Source organism: Ursus maritimus, unplaced genomic scaffold, assembly GCF_017311325.1.
Source record: "Ursus maritimus isolate PB19 unplaced genomic scaffold, ASM1731132v1 scaffold_23, whole genome shotgun sequence".
Classification (NCBI taxonomy): Eukaryota; Metazoa; Chordata; class Mammalia; order Carnivora; family Ursidae; genus Ursus; species Ursus maritimus.
Genome location: NW_024424786.1, coordinates 20,052,827 through 20,078,624, shown reverse-complemented (window position 1 = coordinate 20,078,624; position 25,798 = coordinate 20,052,827). Strand labels below are relative to the sequence as shown.

Below are 25,798 nucleotides of genomic sequence, written 5' to 3'. Positions count from 1 at the left end.
GGGGGGGGGGGGGACACAGCTGGCCAGCTTCCAGGTGCCACAGCCTGTCCCTCCAAAGGCCCACAGCGAGCACGGTTGGTGCCAGCCTCTTCTCCCACAGGCTTCTGGGCTGGTAAGCCCCGGCCACTGCCTCTCCTTGGCCTTGGCCCCAACACTTCCAGAGTCTACCTGGCCGCCAAGATCCACCAGAAGAAACAGGGCAAGGGGCAACTTCCACCTGCATGGACTCAATGAGCACCCAGAGGCAGCTGGTCTTTCTAGCGCGTTATTTATTAAAAATAGATTCTCTCTCTCTCCCTCACCCCTGCTAGCAAAAGGATCTTACCCAACATTTTTTTCCCAAATAAATGAAATAACAAATTTGGGGGGCTCGAGGTCATAATCTTAAGAGCTCAGGCTTTTCTGGGACACGGGGCAGCAAGCCTGCGGAGCCAGGAGTGGCACGGTTTACGGCAGAGCAAAGCCCAAGGCGCCGAACAGCAACCTGCCACAGCCACGTGGTTGGAGCAGAGCTCCTGCTGCTCTACGCCTCAGGGTGTCTGGACGAGGCCACGACGAGGCACCCAGGGCTCCACCAGTAGCCTCCTGAGTGTCACAAGAAAACTGTGTGTTTAATGCCTGAGAAGGGACAAAGAGTCAGTGTGGCTTCTGCACGTGTGACAAGGAGCTAACACAACTGGGCCCGGAGCAACACAGGAACTTACAGGGGAAAAAGGCCTGGACTGCGGGAGGGGAGACAGGCCCTTGGCAATGCCAGAGGTTGCCCAACCATCGAGTTCTAGGTGGTCCAGCAAGGAAGGGACGTTGCCTTAAGCCAAGCGCAGCCCGCAGACTGAATTCCTGGCCGGCGTCCGGGGCCAGGCCCTTGTTGCTTTTAACAATCCAGGCGGCCGCCTGGCCCAGCCAGAGGCAGCTCAGGAAATCAGGGGCTCTCCTTACGTGCCAGCCACTCACGCCCACTCCTCCTCGCTATTTCTTCCGCTTCAGTTTCAGATCTTTTTTGTTCTTCATGTCTCTGTTTTTCTTCAACTTTTTGTTCTGTCTGGGTTCTTGTTTGCCTTCCAGCTTCCTCTTCTTGTCACTGGGGAAAAAAGAAAACAGAAAAATCATGAGTAGAAAGAGAAAGAAAAATGAAATACGCAGATCCGTACCAGCTTTCAGGCTGCTTTAGGCTCGCTTTGCTTTGTCCGAAAGAGTTTCCACCTTCTGAAACATCAATGACTAAATTAAACACCGGTGTTTCCCGCAAGCCTATCCGCACGTCAGGCACTGCGCCGGGGGGATGTGTCAACCCAGTTCCTCCCGACCGGGCTCTTCCTCGGACAGAGAAACAAATCTCTCTCTCCACGCCTGAAACCAGAGTTCTCTTTGGAGTTCTGTTCATTCCCCGCTCCTGAGACCTCAAGGAAAAAGGCGTCACAAGGAGGATTCCCCCCCACGGCTCACAACTCGGGATTACCCTGGAAAGCAAAGATATTATCCCAAGGACCCTGAGGACAGTCTCTAACACAAAGCAGGAGACTCCCAGGAAAGCCTAATAATACTCTGCGACGTGGCCTTATTTTAGTTTTCCTAAATGAGAGGGAACCCTAAGGAGCAGTAACTCAGGTTACACATTTCGGCCGGCCAGTGGGAGCCTCACAGCTCCATACTGGGGTCCCTCAGCAGACGCCACCTTCCTTCCCCCTCACAGGGTGAAGATCCTTGCTAGCGGCATTTTGCCCTGGGAACAAACACCTCCCTAGGAGGAGAGAACCAACAGTTCCATCCCCAGACCACTAACATCCGTGAATGAAGTGTTTTTACCTCCCAGGTTAGCATTTACTCAGAGCCCTCAAGCAGGGGAACTACCACACAGGTCAGGGAGTTCGGGAGGCTCAGCAGCAGGAACAGCCACGCAAACGGCAGGCAAAGCCAAGCTCTGAGCGGCGAGGAACCAGCCGTCTCCACACCAATCACACTGCCCCGGCCTCTTGCTGCGGTCAAAGCCCCGCACTCAAACCTGGAGCCATCATGGGCCCTGGGCCACATCAGGACACACTGACAGTGGGCTCTTGTGCCACATCTGAGAGCATCTGGGGAGTAAGGCTGGCATCAGTGCTGGAACCTTCAAAATACCACAGTAACTTACGGAGACTGCAGAAGACAACTTCACGATTTCTGGGATCTACAGTTGCCAGAGTCACAAGACTTATCTTTCCAAATACATCCTCTAAGGGACCCTGTCCTGTGGCAATGCCAAGAACTCCCCTCCCTGTTAACCCCAGACCAGATGTGGAAGTTCGCCTCCAGAGGCCCAGGGCAGGAGAAACCTCATTCTCTTCCCGAGGGAACTCTGAGGAAGGTTCTGGCCTGAGGAGCCATTACCTACAAATGCTCTCCTCTGCAGAAGAGCAGCCAGAGGGGATGGTTTCAAAGCAGGGTCCAGGGACTCCAAGAATCCCCCAGACCTTTCCAGGTGGGCCCCAAGGTAGAAACTGTTTTCCTAACAACATAAATACACCGTTTGCCTTTCACTCTGTCCTCTCACAGCTGGCCAGTCTTCCAGAGGCTACGAGGTGTGTGGCGGCACCAGACTGAATGCAGAACCACATGAGCCAGCTGCCTTCCGATTAAGCCACATAGTACCGACTGGCAAAATATAAAACAGTGCCACTCTAAGATTTTTGTGGGCAAAAAAAAAAAAAAAGAAAAAAAGTATTTTTTAAAACAAATCAATAGCAGATCCATGACTGTTAATTTTAGATGAATATTTTTTGTTTTTCCTTTCTCATATTGGAAATATCGAGAAATACAACCCACATAAACAAAAGCCCTTGAAGGGCTCTCAGTCTTTATGACGCTAAGGAACTCTACGCCCCGAGCCTTGGAGAACCTTTGGTGCAGAGGTAAAACCCCAGGCCTCTTGGTGGACACACCTGGTCCCCACCCTGGCTCCGCCTCCTACTGGCTGGACGTTTCTCGGAAGTTCCTGAACACCCCACGGCCTTCGTCATGTCATCCTTAAAGCAGCGCTGGTAATCAAACAGCCCCCGCTGTTGCTCTGAGGGTGAACAGGCACCACACTGAAGCCCAGAGCAGCCCCACGGCCCTGCGTCACCTGCAGGAGACAGGCTACCACAGGAGCAACCCTCCGAGGGAAGAGCAGGGACTTGTCCCTCAAAGCTTTTGCTTCAAGCCCGATTTCCTAGTGACAGCCACCAGAGAAGCACAAAAGCCAGAAAGCCCCTCCTGCCAGAGGTCGCATGGGGCCCGCCCTCACCTCTTCAGGCTGACGACGGAGGCATTCTGCCCCGCTTTGTTCAAAACTTCATTCCATTCTTCATCATCCCCACGGATTACATATCTTAAAAAAAGAAAAAATCTCAAAGCCTGCTTAAAAGAAGACAGATGACATTCTCATCAGGTGGACTGGGCCCCGGGCGCAGGGGAAGGGGAACGCTGCACTACGGGGCCGGCCCGGAGAGCCGGGCTCCACAACATGGAGCCCCACTGCAGCGAGGGGGCCGCCGGGCCTGCCAGGAGCGCAACTCCCACTCACTGCCCGCCAGGGGAGCCTCCTGTCGGCCTCCTGCCCGAGCACCCCTACAGCTGGGGCTGGAAGGGGACTGAGTCCTAGCACACAGAGGCTTCCAGAGCAGGGGTTTTGCTGCTGGAGGCAGTGGAATCCTTTCTTCAGACAAATTCACAGGGAAGAGCCAAACACAAAGTGGCCATAGAGTGGATGCTTATCAATCAGCACGCCCCTTCCCTGAGGGACCGGAGGGAAAATCCTCCCAAATTCTGCCAACAGGGACGGAGGAAGCTTTCAGCTGAGAGGGCTTCTAGAAGCCTGCTGCGCAAGAGCTGCCAGGGCGCCTGGAAGGGGCTCGGAAGAGGATCGCAGTCCTGAGGGTCCTGAGAGCCAAAGTGGAGCTGGTGTTGCCCACAAGCCACGCAGGGGCCTTACTGAGAGAGGTCCATGTTCTTCAGCTTCCCCACGTCTTTCCTGTGTTTCTCCTGGAATTCCTTCGCTGCTTCATCCTGCGATCAAAGCCCCGGAGACAGAGTCGGTCAGAGGCCAGCAGAGGGCGAAGCACAGGGGGCAGAGTATCGCCAGGACCAGCACACACCCCCGCCAGCAGAGGCAGCTCTGACCAGACGGGAACAGAAAATGTGCATTTGGAAAAGTCCAAAAGGACAAACAAGAAGCCGTCAGCAGCTGCGGCCTCACACATCAGGAGGGAGAGCTGGAGCGCCCCCAGGCACGGAGACGCGGGGAGCTGGCACTGCATCCCCCTACACAGCGCCACCACCGCCAGCACTGGTGGTGGGGGTCGGGGCAGAGCACCCCTCCTCCAGGGGAAAGGGTGCACAGCCGGTGGTGCCAGGCCTTCAGCGGGAGCGTACCAGGTCATCGCTGAGGGTCTTCAGGGTGGGCTCCATAACCACGTCCTTCACGGCCACCATCTGCTCCTCTATGGCCCGTTCCTGCACCTCACTGAACAGCTGCAAGACAACAGCCGGGAGCAGAAGATGAGGCCGCAGCAGAGACCCAGCCCCTCGCCCCTGAGCCACTCGGCACCCACTTCACGTAGCACCGAGTGCACTCAGTCACCATAAGAGGACAAGAACACAGACTAGAAAGGTGGCAAATTCCTACCAGTGCTGCCTCTGCGAGAAAGCACGGAGCATCAGACACAGCTGAAGCCCGCCCCCTGGGGTGTGTGTGTGTGTGTGTGTGTGTGTGTGTGAGAGAGAGAGAGACAGAGAGAGGAGAGAGAGAAGACCTGCAACAAATATGGCCAAATATGAACACCTATTTATCTTGAGGCAGGGAGTGAGTCTGTTAAACTATTTGAAACTGACCGAAACCGTGCCCTCGGCTGGTATTACCTTCACAACTTTGCGGATAATCCGGTTGAAAAGTCCCATCAACTGGCCCGCGGGCAGCTCGATCTCCTTTTCCAGCTGGTCCACAGACTTATGCTGTAGGCCAATTCCCAAGAGAAGAGCCTGGAGGATGGAATATCCGCTGAAGTGGCCACGAGAACAGGCCCCTGCCCGTGAAAATGGCACCAAGATCCAGGTGCTCTTCTGACCCCAGCTCTCTGGTACAAAGTGTGGACCAGCACGGTCTATTTGGCACCTTCTCTTTCATCCCGTTACTGAAACCACCAAGAAATGCTCCCCCTTCCTGAACTCCGCGGACGGATTATCCTGACGAGAGCAGCTTCACAGCTGCATGAGAAGTTCAGGGTGCCCCGACCTCTGCGAAGTTAGAGCGAGGATCAAGGCAATGTGCTGGGGTGGGAAGGGGGTGCGTTCACACCGCAGCTCTTCCACGCACTAACTGTACGGCCGGTCACATGACCGACTTCAGAGTCCAAGGCTCCCTACATGTCAAATGGGGAGAACACTACCCACCTATCAGAACCACAAGGAATTAAACACACAAAATTGCATCCAAGCCTCCCAGCCGACACCCAGCACACAAGCCGCAGAAAACCTACTGACTGGGCAGCGGACAGGGACAGGTCCCCCAGCTGGTTGAGGAAATACATCCGGGAGATGGCCGGGATCAGGTCCATGATGAGGTGATAGTCCACCATGTTCCGTGAGTACATCTCCAGCCTCTTCAGGTCATAGGAGAGAAAGAGGGCTTCCAGTTCCTCCCGGCTAAGCGCTGTACATGCAACAGAGCCAGACAGGTCAGGGCAGCCAGACATCGTCGCAGGTCTGACGGGGATTCCCGGATCACACACACAATGGTCCCCAGGTGGCACGCTAACAGCCGCTCCTCCGCAGGGCCTCGAACCACAGCAGGAGAGGAGCTGCTTGAAAGCACATGCCCACGGACATAACACGGCCCTGGGCAGCCCTGACCTTCGTCCTGCAAAGGGGGAGGCAGCTCCGGGCCATGCAGGGAGCGGGGGCGGCTGGCATGCACCCCTTGCTCAGAGTTCCACGCCAACACATCAGACCAAGGAAACACCCCCTCCCCACTTGGCCGCTTCTCCTCGGGACCCCGCTTCACAGAGGTGTGCGTATGCTCTGCCCAGTCCAAGGAACGCAGCTTTTTCCATCAAAATATAATTGGCAAAAAAAAAAAAAAAAGGGACACCCCCACAGACACATTGAGCAACAGGAAAAAAAAAACCTACAACTGTTAATACTAATGATCCGCTTTTTAATATTTTAAATACTTAAACAGAATTTGTGTGCCCAAAGCACCTTCCACGTGTTGGCCACCTAAGGCTGGGTGCGTGTTCTTACTACAATTTCATGCATGAGGAGACCGAGCCTCGGAACTGAGCTGGTTTCCCTAGCTCACAGGATTTAAATCAGGTTCCATAATGAACTACCTGTAGGACCCTATCTGACATCTGAAGTCGAACCACATCTCCGGAGTCTTGTAATACAGATGGAAGGTACTATGGGTGCTGGTGCCCCTGAGGCAGAGCAGGGCCTCAGGGAGGGCGGTGTGTGCAGTCAGGAGGAGAGGCAGGCCTAGGACCCGTCCTTCAAGTCCTAAAATTCCTAAGCCGGCCTTCCTCCCGGACCACCATGCTCACCCCACCTCCTTCTCCCACGAAACATACTAAGATCTGCCACCACCAGCCCTCCGCGTCAGCCCGCCCAGCTCACCCGGCTGTGCTGGCTTCCCAATGTTCTTGTTCTGAATGATGTTCAGAGCCAGGGGAGGAGCGAAGGTGCTGAACTGGTAGGACAGCAGGGCTAGGAACCGCCTTCGGAAGTCTGTGGAGGACAACCCCACAGTCAGAGGTACGGGGGCCCCTTCCACTCTCCAACAGGCTCCCCGACAGAGCCTGTTACCTCGCTACGCCCCTTCCACTCCAATTCACCTTTCCAAAAGGCTGGGAGCCAGGCTCCCCGGTCAGCCTCCTCCTCGTCAGTCAGTGTCTTCAGCATGATGCACGAGTGCTCCCCAGTCAGGTCATTCTGCGAGACACAAATGCCTACTTGGCACCAAGAGCACCCTTTTTTGAAGCACCTGTCATTGCTGAAGGGCAAGCAGGCAGGGCGGGAAGAGGCAGCACTTCCCCAGGCCTTCCTTCCTCCCAGCTGGGAGAGGGCCCTCTGTGCACGGCCTGCACCTTCCACATAGCCTCACTTCCCTCAGGACAGCTGGCAGAGGCCGCTTGGTTCTGTGACTTCCCAGCAGGTGCCACGGCAGCGGAGCAGAGCGGTTCAGATCGTCCGAGCACGCGGTCCGCTCCAGACCCACGGAAGTGAGCCACCTGCGCACATCAGGCCAGATTCTGAACTCAGAGTCATTACAGCTTAATTTCCCCATGATCCAATCCACATGGTTTTGGAACCTTGCAACAAAACACGCTCCACACCTAGAATTCCCATACTGGCAATCAGCTTGCAAATGCAAGCTTCTTTATGTGCTAGAATAGTGGGCATGGGTTTTTAAATTTTTATTACACAACCACCACAAAACCCCACACCACAGAAATATCTAATGGATTTAAGAGCATTCAAAGAGAACACCCACACAATGTCACAAATGAGCAGCACACAGCACAAAAGCACAGGAAGAAACCACGGTCTCTGCTGAGCTCAACGGTCTGCGAGCTCCTTGCAGCTGACCAGCAAACTGACAGCCCAGCCACAACCGAACTAGCAAGGATCCAGCCCATGTGGGAGCTGCTCTGTGCCCACACGGAAGCAGCTGAACACCCAGCGGTCTTCACCAGGCCCACTTTAAACACTCAAATGGGCACCATCCTTGCATATTGGCCTTCTTGTGCGCTTCAAAAAAAAAAAAAATCAAACCTCCAACACCCCTTCTCTCAGCTGACAGCCTCCCCTCCCTGGGAAAACAGAAGCAACCAGAAGAGAACTTCAACCACCCAACACCAACGCAACCAACTGACCAACACCTTCTCTGCCTTCCCCGTTGCTGTGAAGGATGAGGTGGTCACCTCTCCTGCACTCAGGGTCCTACTCCCCTTGCTTTCTCGAGGTCTGCAATCAGACCCCCGTCACCCGCACTACTATTTGTGCAATCTCTACAGCATCACACCCTGCAGCAAACACGTTCTCGAATCTTCCATCTGACAAACTCCTCTTAACGCCAATGTCCTTCAGCTACCTGTTTCTCTGTTCCCTTTTGCTTCCCCTCAAACCATCTACTTTCTCACCTCTCCTTCTCTCCAGTGGGGATGATCCCTCAGCTCTACAGCAGCTGCTTTCCCTCTAATCACCACTGCCAGCAAGTCCACTGGCCATTTATTTGTCCTTGTCTTACCTGCTCTCCCACAGCCACAGATCCCCCCCCTTTTTTTTTTCTTTCTTTTTTTTTTTTGAGAGAGAGAGAGTACATGCATGCAGGCAGAGATAGGAGCAGGGACAGAAGGAGAGGGAGAGAGAGAATCTCAAGCAGACTCCAGCTTAGCACAAAGCCCAATGCGGGGCTGGATTCCACGATCGTGAGATCATGACCTGAGCCGAAATCAAGAGCTGAGCCACCCAGGCTCCCCCACGATTCCTGAAACACTGGTTCAACTTGGGCTTCTGATACCCTCCCCCACTTTCTCCTCCAGCTCAAGGCCACTCCTCTCTGACCCACTCTTCTGGAGGCTGGAGAGTCCAGGATGCACCCTCCTCTCAGCTGACTTTCAGTCCCAGTTTTCAATAACTTTAAAAATGTACTCATTCACTGAACCAAAGTATTCACTGAACACAATACTACTGTACATGGTAGATGCTATTAAGTGCTGGGATTATACCTGTGAAGAAAACGAAGTCCTCGACCCCAGGGAACATACTCTCTTAAGAACACACTCCCAAGTGTCCATCTCCAGCCCCAACCTCTCCCTGGAGTGCCAGACTCCTGTAGGCAACTGTTCAACCCACGTTCCCATCAGGTATCTGACAACACGTCACACTGTGCCAGAGCATTCCCACTGTCCCCTCCAGACCTGTCCCTCCTCCAGCGGCTCTTCTCAGCAAACAGCACCTCCATCTTCCAGCTTCTTACCCAGACTCTCAAGCCAAAAACCCAAGCATTATCCTCAATTCCTCCGGCTGGCTCATCTTCCATTCTAATCCATCAGTTCAACCCCCAAACATGCCTGGCCTCTGCCACTTCCACCTTCACCACCCCCCCTCGGCCCCACCCCCTCGCAGGTGCCCAGCTCCCTGCCTTCACTCTCAGGCCACCGCCGTCCACGGTCAACACGGCAGTCACGGCTCCTTAACACCTCCCTCCGACTGGATGGGAAGTAACCAGAGTCCCCAGCCAGCCACACTGCCCACCGTGACCCACGCCAGCCTTCCTTCATCTCCTTCACTTCACCAGTTCACCTCCACCTCAGGCCCTGCGCCCGCTGCACGGAAACATTTTTCTCCAGGAGTGTCCACATGGCCAGTCCACTCTGATTGTTCAGGGTCCAGGTGAAAGGCCACCCTCAGAAGCCTGAGCACTCTGTACACTGCAATTTCAGGGTTTGGTTTTCTTCACGGCACCTAGCATGATCTGAAAAGTTCTCATTTTCTTTCTTGTTGCCCATTTCTACCCATTAGAAAATAAGCTTCGTGGCTTACCTTGCTCACCGCAGGTGGTAAATAAATGGATTTTTGTATGAACCCCCAGTCAATAACGCCCCCTTCCATAATCTCCATGGCTCTATCAGCCATGCAGTTACACCCCTCCCTCAGAGACCAGCTTATAATCGGAGTCTGCCCACCTGCAACCCTCCCCTAAAAACACCGTTTTACTTTTTACAAATTCAAGAAGGCCTGCAGGATTCCAGAATTTGATGAACAAGTCCACGTGCAACTCTGCCACTTTATAATCGAGTACAAGGCCAGGCACACGCCAGGTGTGCACCACACAGTGCGGGAGTAAGCACGTGACTGCGTGGCCTTTCAGGGATGACGGCCGTTTCGATGTCATCAGAATCAACCTCTTGGAGGCAGGCGCACACATGCTCAGAGAACAGCAAGAGGCACCACGGCCCGAATAAGGACAGACCTGTCACCAACTGTAACCGCAAACCCACACCCCTCCTCTGCCTCACTCACCGGGGTCTGTCTCAGATAAACAGGAACAAACCCAGCTCGTTTCCAGAACCTGCAAAGATACAAAAAGAGGTCACCGCGTGCAGCTTCTGAGGGCAGCTGACATGAGAGGATGGGAAGGGTGGTCAACGGGTGGCTGACAAACACACCGCCTGGAAAGGTGCACACACCCCACAGAACTCTCGTTCTCGGGACACCGAGGCCACGGGGCGATGTGAGGAAGGAGGGGCAGGCAGACCCGTACTTGAGGAGCCTGGGGGTCAGGCCATAGGACACGCCCAGGTAATCCAAGCGCTCGGCAGGCCTCTCGCTCAGTTTGAGGAGTAAGGGAGGCAGGTCCTTCCGAGGAGTGATGACCTCTTCCAACAAGCTGACGGCCTGGAGGGTGCCAGGAAGAGAACACAGTCCACCCAGCAGAGGGGGAGGGAGCTTAGTGATATTCCCAAGCACCCCCACCATACCAGGCTCGGCCCTAAACATGGCAAAAAAACGGGACAGATTTGTTTGTTTGTCTGTTCCCTGGTTTTTAAAATACAGGCACACCACAGGGTCTAGTAATCATTCCCAAGTACACCAAACACCTGGACACGCATGAAATCACACTGCTCCAAACCCAGAATTCAGGAAAACAGCCACAGTTTCAAAACGCCTAACCATTTAAAAAGAGATAGAGGCAGGGTCCTGAAGATCCAGCTCTGCCACCAGGTGGCTGTGTGACCTGGGAAGTGACACACCTCCAAGCCGGCCCTTAAATACAAGCCCCTCGCCTGCCTCCTGAACAGGCATACTGTGAAAAGCAAGTGACTTGTGTGTGAAAAACTGCTGCAGTTCGTGGCCTTAATGATCCTACCAAGAGAGACACGACTTCCCTTAGTCTGGGCTCAGTGACGGAGGAGGGGCCGGCCGAGTGCGGGGGCGAAGCTGGCGCGCACTTCCGCGTTACCTGGGAGCTCGCTAAGATGCAGATCTCGGGGCCCCACCCCCGCCCTCTGATTCAGGAGGCCTGGGGCAAGGCTCGAGAACTGGCATTTTTAACAGGTGTCCAGGTGACGCTGATGATGCTGATCTGAGGTTCTCCACTCAAGTGCAAGAAGCTTCTCCAAAACAGGAGGAAATCTGCTAGTGTGCAGAGAGCCCAGACCACTGAACAGCTCTTGGTGCTCCCGAAGACCCAGAGAACCACCCTCCCGGGAACAAGGAGTTCAGCCGAAAGACGCTTACCTCGCTGCTGACCGTGTGAATTTCCTGTGACGTCTCAAGGACCTTTTCCTCAAGGCAAGGGAATCTGCCTTCGAAGTACATCTGCAGCAGCTGCAGAGCTCGGCTGCCATAGCCCATCTGTGAGCCAGCACGGAGGGAAACGGAAGAGAAAGGTTCTCAATCTGTCTGAACCACCTCTACGCCCCCGTACTGCTTCCGGAAAGCCTTCACTCCAAGTCAAACTACGCTTGGCAGAAAACTAATGAAATCCCTCAGTGAGGTCAGAGCAGGGACCCGAAGAACGAGCACGCTAGCACCCTCACTCTCACACCATCTAGCCTGAGCAGGAGGAGGGCTGGTCCCCAGAGCAGCAAGGCCCAAATGGACGTCTCCACAGCTGACTCCTCTGTGGGGATTTCAAAGAGAGACAGTAGGAAACTGTGGAAAGCAGGTCAGGTGCACAAGTGCCCTGTCTTCACAAAAGAAAAGCAAGCACATACAATCACCCTGCCCACCTGCCCACCCCAAGCCCCACCGAAACTGTCCATGGCAGAGGAGTGCCTGGAACTGCTTACTCCTTGACTAGCCATCCATCCAAACAACCACACCTGCCCTAAGGAGCCGCCAGCAGCAGAGCTGCAGCTAACAGAGCCCAGCAGGCTGGAGAGACACGAGGACGTGTTACCCCTTGATAATCCGGGTGAACAGCAATGCGAACAACCCTTCCACCTGAAAGGCCGCCGAAGTCTGGGTCTTGGAACTGTGTGGGAGACACGAGCCAGGAAGTGAGCCACAGAAACACCCCCAACACCGCCAGCTTCACTCACTCGGCCACACCACGGGAAAGGGGCAGCACCTGTTCGGACACCGTCCACGGAATCAGGTCCCCTGAAGCCTTCTTGCCTCGAGACAGGCTGTTCAAGATGGACTGGCGAGAAATCTCCCCCTCGAGGCACACCTACGGGGGAAGCAGGACAGTGCAGACAGCCAGGCCAGAAGCAGGTGTCCAGCCCACTCACAGAACATCCTCAACGTTCTGCTGCTTCCTGGAGAGGCCAGCTGCTTCCACTCCAGTTCGGGCTTAACCCTATCACGGGTTCCTCCACTTCCAGGGGAAGCTTCGTGACTATGCCTGGGGGGCATCCTGACACCGTCACTCGTAAGGCAGAACACACACCTCCTCCTGGCCCAAAGGGCAAAACTAGGCTGACGAGGGTCTCCACGCACGGGGTGCAAGTGTGCACATCAATTAAGGCACACTCTGCACGACACAGTGCCAATCCGCGAGGACTCTGAGCTGTACCGGGAGAACGGGTCAAAACAGCATGGCACGTGCAGAAATGAAATGCAGTACGGCCTTGAACTATGCAGATTATGAGTATCTGACACGCTGCAAAAAAACAAGACGCAGATTTCCTACCACTATGCTCTCATGTTTATGCAGAGGAAAATATATACAAATGCGTAAGCAGGGGCGCCTGGGTGGCTCAGTCAGTTAAGCATCGGCCTTCAGCTCAGGTCAAGATCCTGGGGTCCCGGGATCGAGTCCCACATTGGGCTCCCTGCTCAGCAGAGAGTCTGCTTCTCCCTCTGCCTCCCCCGTTCATGTGCATGTCCGTGCTCTAAAAAATAAAATCTTAAAAAAAAAGAAAGAAAAAAATGCCTAAATACATGCCAGGCATTAAAAACACTATTTTTTCCAATCTGTATCTTCTAATCTTAGAAGTACAGGTATTGCTTTTGTAATAAAGGAGGAAAAGAAACAAACAAGTTCTCTTTTAGGAGGAGCCCTAAGTCAAAATACGAGTGGCCAGTTCTGACCTCTCCTCCAACAGTGGGGCGTCGGGTTTCCGTCGGTAGTGGTTTCCTTCCACGCACCCTAATCACCTGCCTCCAATCCCCCAGCCACTTGGCTCCACACCAGGAATCAACACCTCCCCCCACGCCACAGTTACTGAGCCATTAATCCCGGATTCCTAAATGGTTCCCCAAATCCCGGCCACCATACCTGGATGACCGCAAGCACTTCGGGCAGGGCATTCTGAGTGGGGGGCACCGGGGGCAGGAGGCAGAAGAGAAGGTGAGCAGGCGCATCAGAAAGCATCTGGAGATCATTGGGAGAGTTCTGGGGAGCACAAACACAGTCCGTGAGAACCACTCCTCTTGCCCTTTACTCGAGAGGCCGCTCCGGAGTCACCGGCTGACTGAAGGCCCGCCCTCCCCAAAGCCAAGCAGCGAGCTGAAACCCGGCTAAGCGCCTTTCTAGTTACGTCAGCCAGTCAGCCCGAGACCCTCTGAAATGGCCTAGCAGGGACTTCGCCTCAAATGTTTGCTGTCATCTCTACACAAGTGCTGGGGCTACGGAGGAGGCCCGTGCCTCATCAGCACTGTGGATTTCACGGCTGGGGCATGAACTTTTCCTGAGAAGACATTGCTATTTCAAGAAAACCTATCACCACTTCTAACACCCAACTCTTCAGCCTTCTGTTGAAGGGTGTTCATAAAAATGCTACCTAGATCCTCACGAAGTGTCCTTCCCAGCATGCCCTTCAGTTCTGAAGACTTTCAAATATTCTAAACTCCCACTCGGTGCTCCTTAAAAAGAGCCCAGAGGTACAAGGCTGGCCTCGGTCAGTCGGCGCCACCACGTAAACACTGCTACGCCACCTGAGCCCGTCTGTTTAGCAGACAAGTGAGAAACACAAGAACCCATTTTAAAATAGGCAAAGCTCTCCACCCTCCCCAGCTGCCAAGCAAGGAGCTACATGCAGGAATTCCACACTCTGTATGCAACGCTAGGAGCCCAAGACAGGTCTGAACAATGGGAAATGCAATCTCTCCAGCAAGATCAGTGGACCGTGACATCAGGACATCTAAGTCCCCGTACAATGGTCACCTGAGCCATCAAGTAATAAAAGATACGAAAAGCCAAAAAAGGGAATGTCAGAACTAAAGTTCAGCCAAGGGCTGGCTGCAGTTACCTTGTAGTGAGAAGCCACATAGAGGGCCATAAGCCTTTGCAGGAAAACTTCGGAGGCCTTGTGATAGCAAAAGAGGGTATCTCTGTTAACGTAGTAGCTGGGTCTGGAGTTAAGCAGCCAAAACGAACCAAAGAGGGCCCCAAACAGGACATATTGCTTCCAAAAGGGACTGGGCATCCTCCAGAGAAACCCCATACTGTAGGGAAGGAACAGCAAGGAAACGGAGAACATTCAACGTTCCCCCTCCCTGGAGCAGCAGCCTATGGAACAAAGGGCCGAGGCCCTCTGTTCAATGCTTTCATTGCCCCCTCCCATCACAGGGCTCAGACGCCAGGAGGATACAGCTCGCAGGCCTCAGGGAGGGGGCAGCCGGAGACTATCCGGGTGATGTTGAGGCAATCCAGGCACAGCAGGTCGTTCAGCCACTTCTCCACCGCGTCCCCGGGGGCGTATCGGATGGACTCCTGCAGGGAGACCTCATGCAGTGTTCGCGCTGCTCCCCACAACACACACGCACATGATGAGAAACAATTATTAGATGTGTTCTGTCTAAAAGAGCAAGGCAAATGTTCTACTTTCTCTATGTCACCGGCCCATATTGATACGGCTTGAGAATTTAAACTGAGTGGTTTTGAACTGTTCTGGGGGGATGTTCAATTTGCCATGACACTCATCCCACAGGGATCCCACTAAGTCAGTGCGACCATGCCCTGAGGCAGTGACAAACAAGCGCCCAACCCAGAAGGCCTGGGTCAGCCTCCCACCCAGTCACTGGCTTGCTGTTCCCTGGGGAAAGCAACTCCACCTCCTGGGGACCCAACTTCTGTGCCTGATGGCAGGACAGTCTGGTACCGCCCATGCTGGTATGAGGAGACGATCCCACAAGAGAATCTGCAGGGACCTGCTGTGGACGGGTCCGGTCAGAGCGCTGGGGGTACCTGAGGCCAGTCTGGCTGTCGCTGTGGCCTTGTTCTCAGCGGTGGTGCTGATCTGGCTCTGGGCACTCTGCTGACGGAGCTGCTGGATCAGCTTGAGGGACAGGGACCGGCCAGTGCCCTCGTAGCTAGGAGCAAAAGCAAAGGCCGTCGGGCATGACGTCCCAACTCCACCCTCCAGCAGAGGACGGACAAGTACCGTCCTCACCCTGCTGCCGTCTGGACTCCCAGCAGAGCGTGCACACGCGCGCAGGAGGCAAGGCAGCCCGGAGGCTCAGCTGGGGGCCGGCGGGCCCGGGCTCGAGTCCGGCGCGACTACCTCGCGCCTCTGGCCAAGGACCTCACCCTCTTTAAGCCTCACCCTCAAAAGTGGGTTATTCTACACACCTCGCAGGACAGTGCTGGGAACTAAAAAAAATAAGGACTGGAAAGATGATGCGAATAAAGCCTTCAGCATAACGAACTGGAACACCGGAAAATGGCCGGTGAGCGAGCTGCCACTGGAGTAACGCACCTGAAGGAAGGCAGAGAGTGCTTCCGGTTCGGCAAATCGAGACTGAATAAACCCACCACCTGTCATTCCTTTCATCCCTACTTTCACTGAGAAGGCGACACAACAATTAATAAAAATTTGGGGAAAAAAAAAGAAATCGTCTTTACTCTGGTCACCAAAACAGCTCTTCTCATTTGTATTTCCTCCTTGAGTCACGGTGTAGGTGATGCGGGGGGCAGACTGCTCAGTGGGTCGTTTATATTCAGGATTATGTCACCTCATGGTACTATGATAATGTTTAAAGACTATATAAATACTTCCTCTTACTCAAACACTATTTTTAAAGAATGATCAAAAAATTGGGATTTTGAGATATTTTATTCTCCTTCCTGGGCACACATAACAAAGCTTTCTCAAACGAATTCCATTTACTTATTCAAAAAAGAAGAAAAACAAGTAAGCACAAGCAACAAAACGATCTTTTGTGCTTCAAAGGACATTATGAAGAAAGTGGGGAACAAAACAGAAGGGAAGAAAATTTTTGTAAATCAAGTAACACATTTGTACCTTGAACCCTTACAACTCAATAATAAAGACAAATAAGCCAAACAGAAAATGAACAGAGGATGTGAACAGCTATTTCTCCAAGATCTACAAATGGCAGATAAGCACGTGAGACACCCCACCTCACCAGGCGTCAGGGAAACGCACATGAAGCCCATAACGAGACACGACTTCACACTCAGTAGGCTGGCTATAATCAAAAAGACAACACGCGTGCTGGCAAGGACACGGACAACTTGGAAATCTCATACGCTGCTGGTGGGAACTTAAAATGGTGCAGCTGCTTTAGAAAACACTCTGGCGGTTCCTCAAGCAGCTAAACGTAAAGCTACGATATGACCCAGGAATTTCACTGCTAGGTATATCCTCAAGAGAACGGAAAACATGTCCGCACAGAAAACCTACACACAAATGTCCACAGGAGCATTAGTCCTGACACCCAAAAGACAGAAGCAACCCCAATGTCCATCAACGGGTGCATGAGCAAACAAAATGTGCATAAACATACAATGCGATATCATTTGGCCACTAAAAGGAAGGAAATCCTGACACAAGATACACGGATGAACCTTGAAAACATTATGGTAAGTGAAAGGAGCCAGTCACAAAAGACCCCACATGGTTTGAGTCCATCTACATGAACGGTCTAGAACAGGCAAATCTATAGAGACAGAAAGTAGACTAGTAGTCCCCGAGGCAGGGGGCTAGGGAGGGATTAGACGGTGATAGGTAAAGGGTACGGTTTTTCTTTTGGGGGTGATGAAAATGCAAAACTGATTGTGGGGCTGGCTGCACGACGCTGTGCTGATACTAAAAATCACTGAATTACACACTCCAAGTGGGTAAACTGTATAGTACATGCACTATGTCTCAATAAAACTATTAGCAAAAAAAGTAAAATCCATTTTATTTAATATTTTCAGTATAAGTAAAGCAAACACAATAATAAATCTGTAACACAGAATTATCTCTTCAAGATGTGATTTACACAAAGAAATCTTTCCAATATTGAAGATATATACTTACTGACCTGGAAAGAGCTCACAATACATTGTTACACAAAAAGACAAATTAAAAACAATATGTAAACTATGTTTACGCTCTTGTTCAAAATAAAAAAGTAAAATAAATGCATAGAGAATGTATAACAAAATTCTAACAGAAGCTATCTCTTAGTGGTGATACTATCAGTAACTTTTCTTTTTGCTTGCCTGTTTTTCCTAATGGTTCTACAGCAAGCATAAACTAAGTATTTCAAGTATCTAAACAAAGCCCTCGAGCCAGTATAAGACTGCTGTCTTGGGGCGCCTGGGTGGCTCCGTCGGTTAAACATCCTACTCTTGGTTTCCACCCAGGTCACGATCTCAGGGTCGTGAGATCAAGCCCTGAGTCAGGCTCCATGATCAGTTGGGAGCCTGCTTGGGATCTTCTCTCGCCCTCTACCCCTCCCCCCACCTTGCTCCCAAATAAATCTTAAAAAAAAAAAAAAAAAGGCGACTGCTGTCTGATACTAATTTGATAGTTGCTGTAACACTGTATTTTCACACGGCTCGATCATCAGTACTGCCCTGTGCTCTCTGAAACCTAATCAGGCCTAGAGACAGAATGAGACCCTCACCGCTGGGGTTATGAAATTCTTCAGTCTTGTGCTGCCCATTCACTGTCAGGTCAGAGGTGGACACCGCTCATTAATGAGACTGACTCCAACGTGCACAAGCCCCAGGAGAGACCGAAGCAGCTCCCACAACTCTGACTTCGGGAACCGGACCGACGTGCCCCAACCCAGGCATGTTCACTCATGCAGTCTAATGGGCAAGAACCTACAGTGGGAGCAATGACTCCCACCCGAGCTGCTTACCCGTTGATGGTGGATGCCATGAACACAAGGTAGGGGCCCAGGAGGCTTTTCACCAGGGGCAGGGGGATGGCAGCGGCTTCATCAATCACAACGAGCTCGGCCTGACCCAGTTTCAGAGCATCTGCAGGATGTATATACTGTGGGGAAGAAAAGTGGATGTTATTACCCAGCCACCCCAGGGCCACAGCTGTGATTCCTACAAGGCCTCATAAAGGCCACTCACTGTCCCCTCTCTCTCCCCCTTCCCAGTTCTTCTTTCTCTCACTCCTCTTCCCACATTTCCTTGGCAGGACAAAACAGAATGAGCTTGGAGACAGACACCTGGGTTCGGAAGTTCACCACCGATTATGTGCCCCTGGACGGGTCACGTAGCCTCACGGCCTCAGACTCCTCTTCTGTAAAGTGGAGGAAATACCTATCTGATGGTTGCTTGAGAGAAACTTCGGGGAAATCTAGAAAAATGCCCTGGCTGGTGCCTAGCCTCATACTGATAAGTGGGGCTCCCTCTTCCTTTCTTCTCTGTCTTCTCATGCTTCTCCCCAGCTTTGCTCTGGCCAGGGAGCCAGAGCAACAGCCTCACCCCAGCCAAGGTGGCAAATGGGACGATGCCAGGTATCTCTAGCACCTACTACACACGAGGTCCTGTGCTCCCTGCTTGCACACTGTCATTATTAAGGCCAAGTCTCCCTGCACTGGTGAGGACACTTCTAAGACTTGATTCCTTCCTAATACACACACACTCACATATCCTTAACTATACTATTAGCTTGGCCACCTAATACCACAAACTTGCCCTAAGTTTGGCATCCTTATGCATACAAACCACCCCTTCAGTTTCTTCAGGGCTTCCTGCTATTTTTAAAGTTTGTGCAAGGCCACGAAGAGGTATTTTACAGGAGAGGAAACCTGAACTAACATAAAGACACACAACCTCAGTAATCAGTGCGATGCCATTTCACACACAGACAGGTAAAATATAAATACCCACAAAGCACCCAGTGTTAGTAAGAACTTGAGGAAAACAAAGAATTAAAAAAAATATAAATGCTGGTCGGAAGGTAAACTGGTACGCTTTTTTAAAGGAGAATTTGGCAAAATCCAAGAAAGGGAGAAATCTGTGCATACCCTAAATCGAATAGTTTCACTCCTAGAAACATAAACAAACAGTAGTATAAACATACAATGCTTGAAATCAACCAGAGCTACAAACTTCAATCTGGACAAATCTTGAAAACAAATGCTGAGGAACAAGGCAGGCCGAAAAAGGACAAGTATAGTACTTTACCATTCATGGATGCCTAATTACCTAGTAAAATACAAACACAAGATCTGAAAAGAAACACACCAATCCAGAGTAGAGTTACCTATGGGGAGTGGAAGAAGGAGGGAATGGGATGGGGAGGGGTACCACAGGCGCTTCAACTGTGTCTCTGATGCTTTATATCTTTAAGACAGAAGTAAAAATGACTTTTAAAATATGAAATAAACACAGCAAACAAAGTGTCGACGTTTCTTAGGCTTAAGTGCTCGGATTCTGAGAGTTACCTTGACCTCCATACTTTTCTGAAGTGTTTCACTACAAATAAGATCATCTAACTGCTTTGCTGGAAGTTGAATGATGGCTCAGGTAGAGAACAACTCCACTCAACTCTAACAGCAAATACACACCGTCAGTAGGGCCCCATGTCTTGGACTCTTTAAGGGGAAAAAAAACTAAACGAGCACCTCATAAAAGCAGCAGAAAGCAGCCCCCCAGAGAGGCATAGCTGACTTTAATCTAATATGCGTCTTTTTCTCAATTTCCAGCAAGGAGGAGGAGGCCTCAAAGGGACCCAAATGGAGCCTCATAAAGTCAGGTCACTTCTGTGTTTAAACTCCAGCCTGGAGACAAAGGGACTGTGGCAATACAAGCGGGTCTCTGATTACAAATCCAAAGAGCAGCAAGGGCTGAGCCTGGGCATTTCAGGGAATGGTTTTCTTTCTCTGGTTTGTGTATTTTTCTTGAGTTTTAACAGGTCTCTGTATTCTCACTGTTGGTAGCCTGCCCTCCACCCCACCCGACCATCAGACTCCCCCCCCCTTTCAGTGAGGCTAAGGGAATCTGGCAAAAGTGGGAAGAAATGTACAGAAGGAAGAGATTTTACAAAGAGACTTAGTAGGAAAATATTAAGATCCTTAGGTAAAAGGCATCAACAACATTATTTACAATCTGGACCTCTGATGAAAGGCATACCTCCCTGACAGGTGGATACGTATCCCTTCGAAGGCATAAAGGTCATAAACTGCCAAGTTTACCTGGCCCACTTCCCACCCCAAGTCCGACATAATCGATGAGCCTCCTCCGCTGGGAGCCCAGGGGCCTCCATCCCTTCTGGAAGCCTGTCACACTGATACTTTCCTACAACTGAACAGAACTGCAGCCTTTGGACAAGTGGAGACCATTCAGGCTTCCAGAGCACTGGAGATTTATAGAGCTTTCAGGGAAACACTGTTTAGAAAGGAAAATAGGCCACTGGCTAAACCACAAAGATTCAGAGTACATCTTGCAAAGTTCTTTTTTTCTTTTAAATGAAGAGGCTGTTGTTCTAGTTACAGATGCACCATCTCAAAACCTATGTAACTAAGCAAAATCAGAACTGATGTCAGAACAGTGACTGTAGTTCTTTTAGCTGATTCGAATACGCGCAATCCCACTTACTCCATTTTCAAGGGATAAAACAGTAACTTTCCAACCTGGCGACATACGTTTGTGAGTTTGCTTGCAAGTATTCCTCGAGAAGAGGCTGAAAACCTGGACCAGGTTTATCATAAAACAGCAACACTGTATACAAGACACCCAATTACACAGAACAGGACATGACATGACGTAAAATGACCATATTTAAATACAGCAGGACGTGGCCCCACACAGCAGGGTTTTAGAATGAGCCTCACCTGAATGGTCTGCCTGTGTTCTCGGAATACGTTCACTCTTATCACTGCTTTGTTAAATTCGGGATTGAGAGACTGAATGATCTCATAATCCAGATGCTCCTGACGGAGAGTCAAATCAATGACAAGCGTTAGAAATTAAAAGTAAGCGGGCATTTCAGAGGCCTCACCTAGATTTAAACCCAGCACTGGATCAAAGGAAGTTCTCATCCTAACTTCCTACCTGGTATTGCAGAGCGTCAAATCCTTTAAAGACAAATTCAAACAGAGTGTGGAGGTTATCAGGGCTTGGGGAGGTAACAAAGATATTGGAGTACCTGTTAAACAAAAGAAAAAGGTGATTTTTTTTAAGTAATTAGGAAATCCAAAAGGGACATTTAGGGAACATAAGGGGAAACAAGAGATTTTTGTTTGCCTTCTCACACAGGTGATTACCAGAGATAATAGCAGAAGGAAAAGAACACTTTTTAGGGAGGAAAAGTAAAGCAACTCCCAATCTGAGCACATTTTTCCTCCCAGACTAATGAAAACACATGCACGATGTGAAGGTAGCACGTCCCGGCAATCAGCTCCTGACATCCGTGAAGGCACACGACTCCCTCCGCGTGCACAGGCAGCGTGCTACTTCCCAAGCCTGCATCCTGGGACAAGAGGGTGGCCTCACAGTCATCACTAGCTGTGCTGACAGCGTTTCACAACGTGAAGCCCGACAGCTCAATCAGCGCTCAGGCCAAGGCCGCAGCGAACCTGCAGGGGACACTGGCTGAGCGTAAAGGGTGCTGACAGCGAAGGTGCTGACGGGCCCCGCTGGAGCAGCAGGAACAAGAGACGGCAAGTCGGGCTGACCTCAGCCCCAGCACCACCGGCAATGACTTGCTGGGGCATCTTGAGTGACTCACTGAAACTCCCTGAGCCTGGGTTTATCCCACTGTGAAATGCTTACGGAGCTATTAGGAGCACCAAGCAAGATCATGCCTATGAGGACATGGTAAATTCTAGGTCCGTTATCTCTGCCTGTGAAGCTGAAGTACACCCTCTTCTGACAACTGCATGAATCTTCTGCCCAGGGCAAAAGAACAGAAAGGAACATCACACTCAAAGGCAGCTCCTCAAAAGCAAACAAGATGTCCTACTGACCGAAATCATTAAAATGTCAAACGTGTACTTTTCGCAGTCAGCAGAGATGGTCACATATATTCCCACCTCCTAAAGAGCTTTAGGTTTCTTACTCCTGTTTCTTTGCTTTTGTACATCTGTCCCACTTTTTTTGTGTGTTTGTTCAACTTTAAATAGTGATCGCAAAGGTCCTGGTGTATGTATCCATGCGCCTGCACACATGTGTGCACCCCTGGGGGGATGGGGGGGAACCAGTGTCACTGTGTCTAGACAGGAACCCACAACGTAGAGACTCACACAGGAGCCCGCACAGACCCAGGGACGGTCTCCTGGTCCCTTGACTCCTATCCCGCACACTTATTCCTCAGAGCTCAGATTTCCCAAAGAGGGGGAATGAGACCTCCTTACCCAAAAGCCACTGCCCCAGCAATAGCCAATCCCAGAGCTGCAGACTTCCCCCTTCCTCGGGCAGCCGTGAGCGCGACAGTACTCCTCAGGGTCTTTTCCGAGATGCCCTCGATGAACTTTAAGACAGCTTTGGCCTATGAAAAGAGAACCCTATTAGGTGAGCTTTGAGAAAGACCAAGTTTCAGCCATCTACCACCACTACTGTGGAGAAGTCGAAGCAAAATCAAAGGGGGCCAGTTCTGGCGAGCCAGGAGGCAAGGCTCAGCACTTGGGCTTCTTACTGCCTGGTCATCTCCTCTCAGTCTCAGAGCTTAAAATGCCACTCAGATGCTGGGAACACCCAATTCTAGACCTCTTCCCAACCCATCAAACTCCTGTATACACACCATTGTCCCTACATGTCTCCACCTGTACGTCTGTCAGACTTCTCAGACTGACCTGAGGGGAACCCAGAGCATCCCCCACCAACCTCCTCCATCGACAGTCTTCCCCATCTCAGTTAACTGTCCCACTATTAAGGCCAGGAGCCTCTCCATTTTCTCCCCACATCTGATTCACCAGCAAAGCCCATCAGTGCTACTTTCAAAATATATACGATCCTACCACCCCTCACCAGTGTCCTCCTCTGCCACACTGCTCCAAGCCCCCATCCTGTCTTCCCCATTATTACAAGAGACTCCCAGTTAGTCTTTCTACTTCCGTCTTTGTTCCCCTACAGTCTAGACTCAACATAGCAGTCAGAGGAAGAATTTTAAAATTCAGCCTGGGGATCCCTCCGGCAGCTATGCTGAGAGACTGGACACGTGAAACCTTCCGTGGGCGCCCACCTCTCAGAGAGTAAGTGCCAAGCCCTTCGGGGCCACGTGGCTGTGGGGCATGACCTCTGTCATCTCCTCCTACTCTCATCTGCTCACTCTGCTTCACCGCAGGCAGCCTCCTTGCTGGTCCTCAAGCACACCGGGCAGACTCCTACCTCAGGCCTCTGCACCTGTGGCAGAAGTAGTCTCCCTCCAGACGGCCCTAGGGCTCGTTGCCCCAACTCCTTCAAGGCTTTGCTCGAGGACCACCTTCTGAACCAGGCCTCCTAGAACCACAGCACTCCCGATCCCTCTTTGACACTGCTTCTCCATCGTATACAGCACCTTCTATTACACGTCAGGACTGGCCTGTTTCCTTGACTCACTGTCAGACTCAACCCACCCAAACGCAAGCTCCACGAAGCAGGTGTGCCCCTCCTTTTTACCGCTGACTCCAGTGCCTAGGGTCGTGCCTGGCACCTAGGAGAGCAAGATGCCAGAGGCACAGAATGAGAGGAGGAACCACAACACTACTCGGGGGCCAAACTCTACTCCCCTACTGGGATCTGCCCTGGGAACAGGCCAAGGTTGGGAAGAAGGCCAGATGGTCCAGCCTGGCAGTTGCCTTACACTGGGCTTACAGTGAAGTTGCCTTACACACCCAGGCAGTGACACTAAAGAAGACAGTGACGAGGCACAAGCCCAGGCAGCTGGAAGGGAAGGAAGGGGACAAGCTCCAAGAAGCCAGAGTCTCTCCAGATGGAAACACTCAGAGGAGAGCCAGGTCCTATTCATCCTAACTTGGCTTTTGCTGAGCACTGTATTTTGCTCTTTTGTTGCTTACTGCTGAAAAGTTTTAAACTCTAACAAAACATAACTAGGAAAAATCTAACGTAACAGAAGGGTAAGATATCTGGACTAAAAATGCATTCTGGGGGCGCCTGGGTGACTCAGTCGGTTGAGCATCTGAATCTTGGTTTTAGCTCAGGTCATGGCCTCATGGTTCATGGGATCAAACCCCATGTCAGGCTCCCTGTTCAGCAGGGAGTCTGCTTGAAGATTCTCTCCCTCTGCCCCTCCCCTGCACAGACGCACATTCTCAAATAAATAAATCTTTTTCTAAAACAATATGCTAAAATGAAAAACCAACCGCCCCAAAATAATTTACAAAACAAAAAAACCTGGGTGACCGGTAATTATATGAAAAAAGTACCACTTTTCTCATAATTCAAGCAACACAAATCAGAACAGTGATCCTGCGTTCCCACAGCACAGGGCTGGTAGGCTTAGAAGTTTAACCATAGCCAGTGCTGGCAAAGTATAGGGAAAAAGGCGTTTTCACACTGTTGCTGGTTCCATGAACCGGCGCAACACCCATTTTAACGCGCGCGCACACACACTCTAATCCAGCAGTTCTGGAAACTTATCCAAGAGATAGTGCGTATTTGTAAGAAGGTCCTAACAGCATTGTTTACAACAGGAAAAAAGCTGGAATCAACCCAAATGCCTACTAGGGGACCACTTACACTATACAGTGTAATCCCTTCGCATATTTTTTAAATCTCCGTTTGTATGCACAGAAAAAGTTCCAGAAGAACACATGATAAACTGTTAATGGCAGTTGTCTCTGAAGAGTGGGACTGCCAAGTAGAAACACCATTTCCAATTTTTAACGCACACTCTTTCATACTTTGTGATTTTTTTCTATGTATTTTCTCACATTACTGTTTTTACAGCTTTTCCCTCTTCTGCCCTTTCTCCAACCTCTTACTCATTTCCTCTCTCTGACAAAGGAGACCAGGAAGTGGCTCAAAGCAGCCTAGAGCCTGCAGCCTGGGCTGCAAAAAGAGCTATGTGGCCGATAATTCTATTTCTAGAACGAACAGGGAAATCAGCCTGCTGGGCCTCTGCCCCAAGTGGGAGGTGTCACTGCAGCTGTTTTCCATCATGAGGGCAGAGCCCAGTGCCAAGAGGCCTGGACTGATCCTCTGGCTGGACCAGAACCCTGAACACACCTGACAGCTTGAAGGCCTCTGGGCACTGCCCAGTCAGCTCCCGCTCAGCCCAGGAACCACTAGAGAAGCTGAGTCTACCAGCCCTGGCCACCTCGGCGAGCACAGAAATGCATTCTGGAAGCTCTCTCCCAGCCCACTATCTGTACCTAAAGATCAGGTCCACCCCACCACAGAGGCCCTATCAGGCCTTACTCTGCAACCAGGTAAATACAAGGGGCCTCAGCCTCTCCCCTCACTTCCACACAAAGCAGAAGCAAAAATCTTTTTGTCACTAAAACTTAACTGAAATGGAAGAATACAGATCTATTACCCTCTCTTGGAAAAAGCGCTGGGGGGTTCCTCTTTAAATTCAATCCATCTCCCCTGCACCCCACCCCCCAGACCCTCTACTCCCAGGACTAACGACCTGGGGTGGAGGGGAAGGTAATCCCTGGACTTGTTATAAACACGGATGACAGAGACTAG

General features: G+C 51.3%; 1 protein-coding gene across 2 annotated transcripts in view; it reads right to left on the bottom strand.

The window, feature by feature from the left end:
* Positions 1 to 254: 254 nt before the first annotated feature.
* The window catches only part of NAT10 (N-acetyltransferase 10), a 37,006-nt gene continuing 11,462 nt past the window's right edge, over positions 255 to 25,798 (bottom strand). For both annotated transcript variants that reach the window (XM_008686821.2, XM_040638938.1), the window contains 21 exons: positions 22,522 to 22,655; positions 21,221 to 21,314; positions 21,001 to 21,099; positions 18,067 to 18,203; positions 15,155 to 15,279; positions 14,559 to 14,709; positions 14,217 to 14,313; positions 13,244 to 13,360; positions 12,092 to 12,193; positions 11,921 to 11,995; positions 11,257 to 11,373; positions 10,280 to 10,413; positions 10,039 to 10,087; positions 6,846 to 6,942; positions 6,628 to 6,738; positions 5,493 to 5,665; positions 4,876 to 4,995; positions 4,390 to 4,488; positions 3,950 to 4,023; positions 3,263 to 3,346; positions 255 to 1,081 (listed from right to left, as the gene is read on the bottom strand). In XM_008686821.2, the coding sequence (XP_008685043.1) occupies positions 970 to 1,081; positions 3,263 to 3,346; positions 3,950 to 4,023; positions 4,390 to 4,488; positions 4,876 to 4,995; positions 5,493 to 5,665; positions 6,628 to 6,738; positions 6,846 to 6,942; positions 10,039 to 10,087; positions 10,280 to 10,413; positions 11,257 to 11,373; positions 11,921 to 11,995; positions 12,092 to 12,193; positions 13,244 to 13,360; positions 14,217 to 14,313; positions 14,559 to 14,709; positions 15,155 to 15,279; positions 18,067 to 18,203; positions 21,001 to 21,099; positions 21,221 to 21,314; positions 22,522 to 22,655 (2,301 nt within the window). In that variant the 3' untranslated portion in view covers positions 255 to 969. The remainder of the gene's footprint in view (positions 1,082 to 3,262; positions 3,347 to 3,949; positions 4,024 to 4,389; positions 4,489 to 4,875; positions 4,996 to 5,492; positions 5,666 to 6,627; positions 6,739 to 6,845; positions 6,943 to 10,038; positions 10,088 to 10,279; positions 10,414 to 11,256; positions 11,374 to 11,920; positions 11,996 to 12,091; positions 12,194 to 13,243; positions 13,361 to 14,216; positions 14,314 to 14,558; positions 14,710 to 15,154; positions 15,280 to 18,066; positions 18,204 to 21,000; positions 21,100 to 21,220; positions 21,315 to 22,521; positions 22,656 to 25,798) is intronic.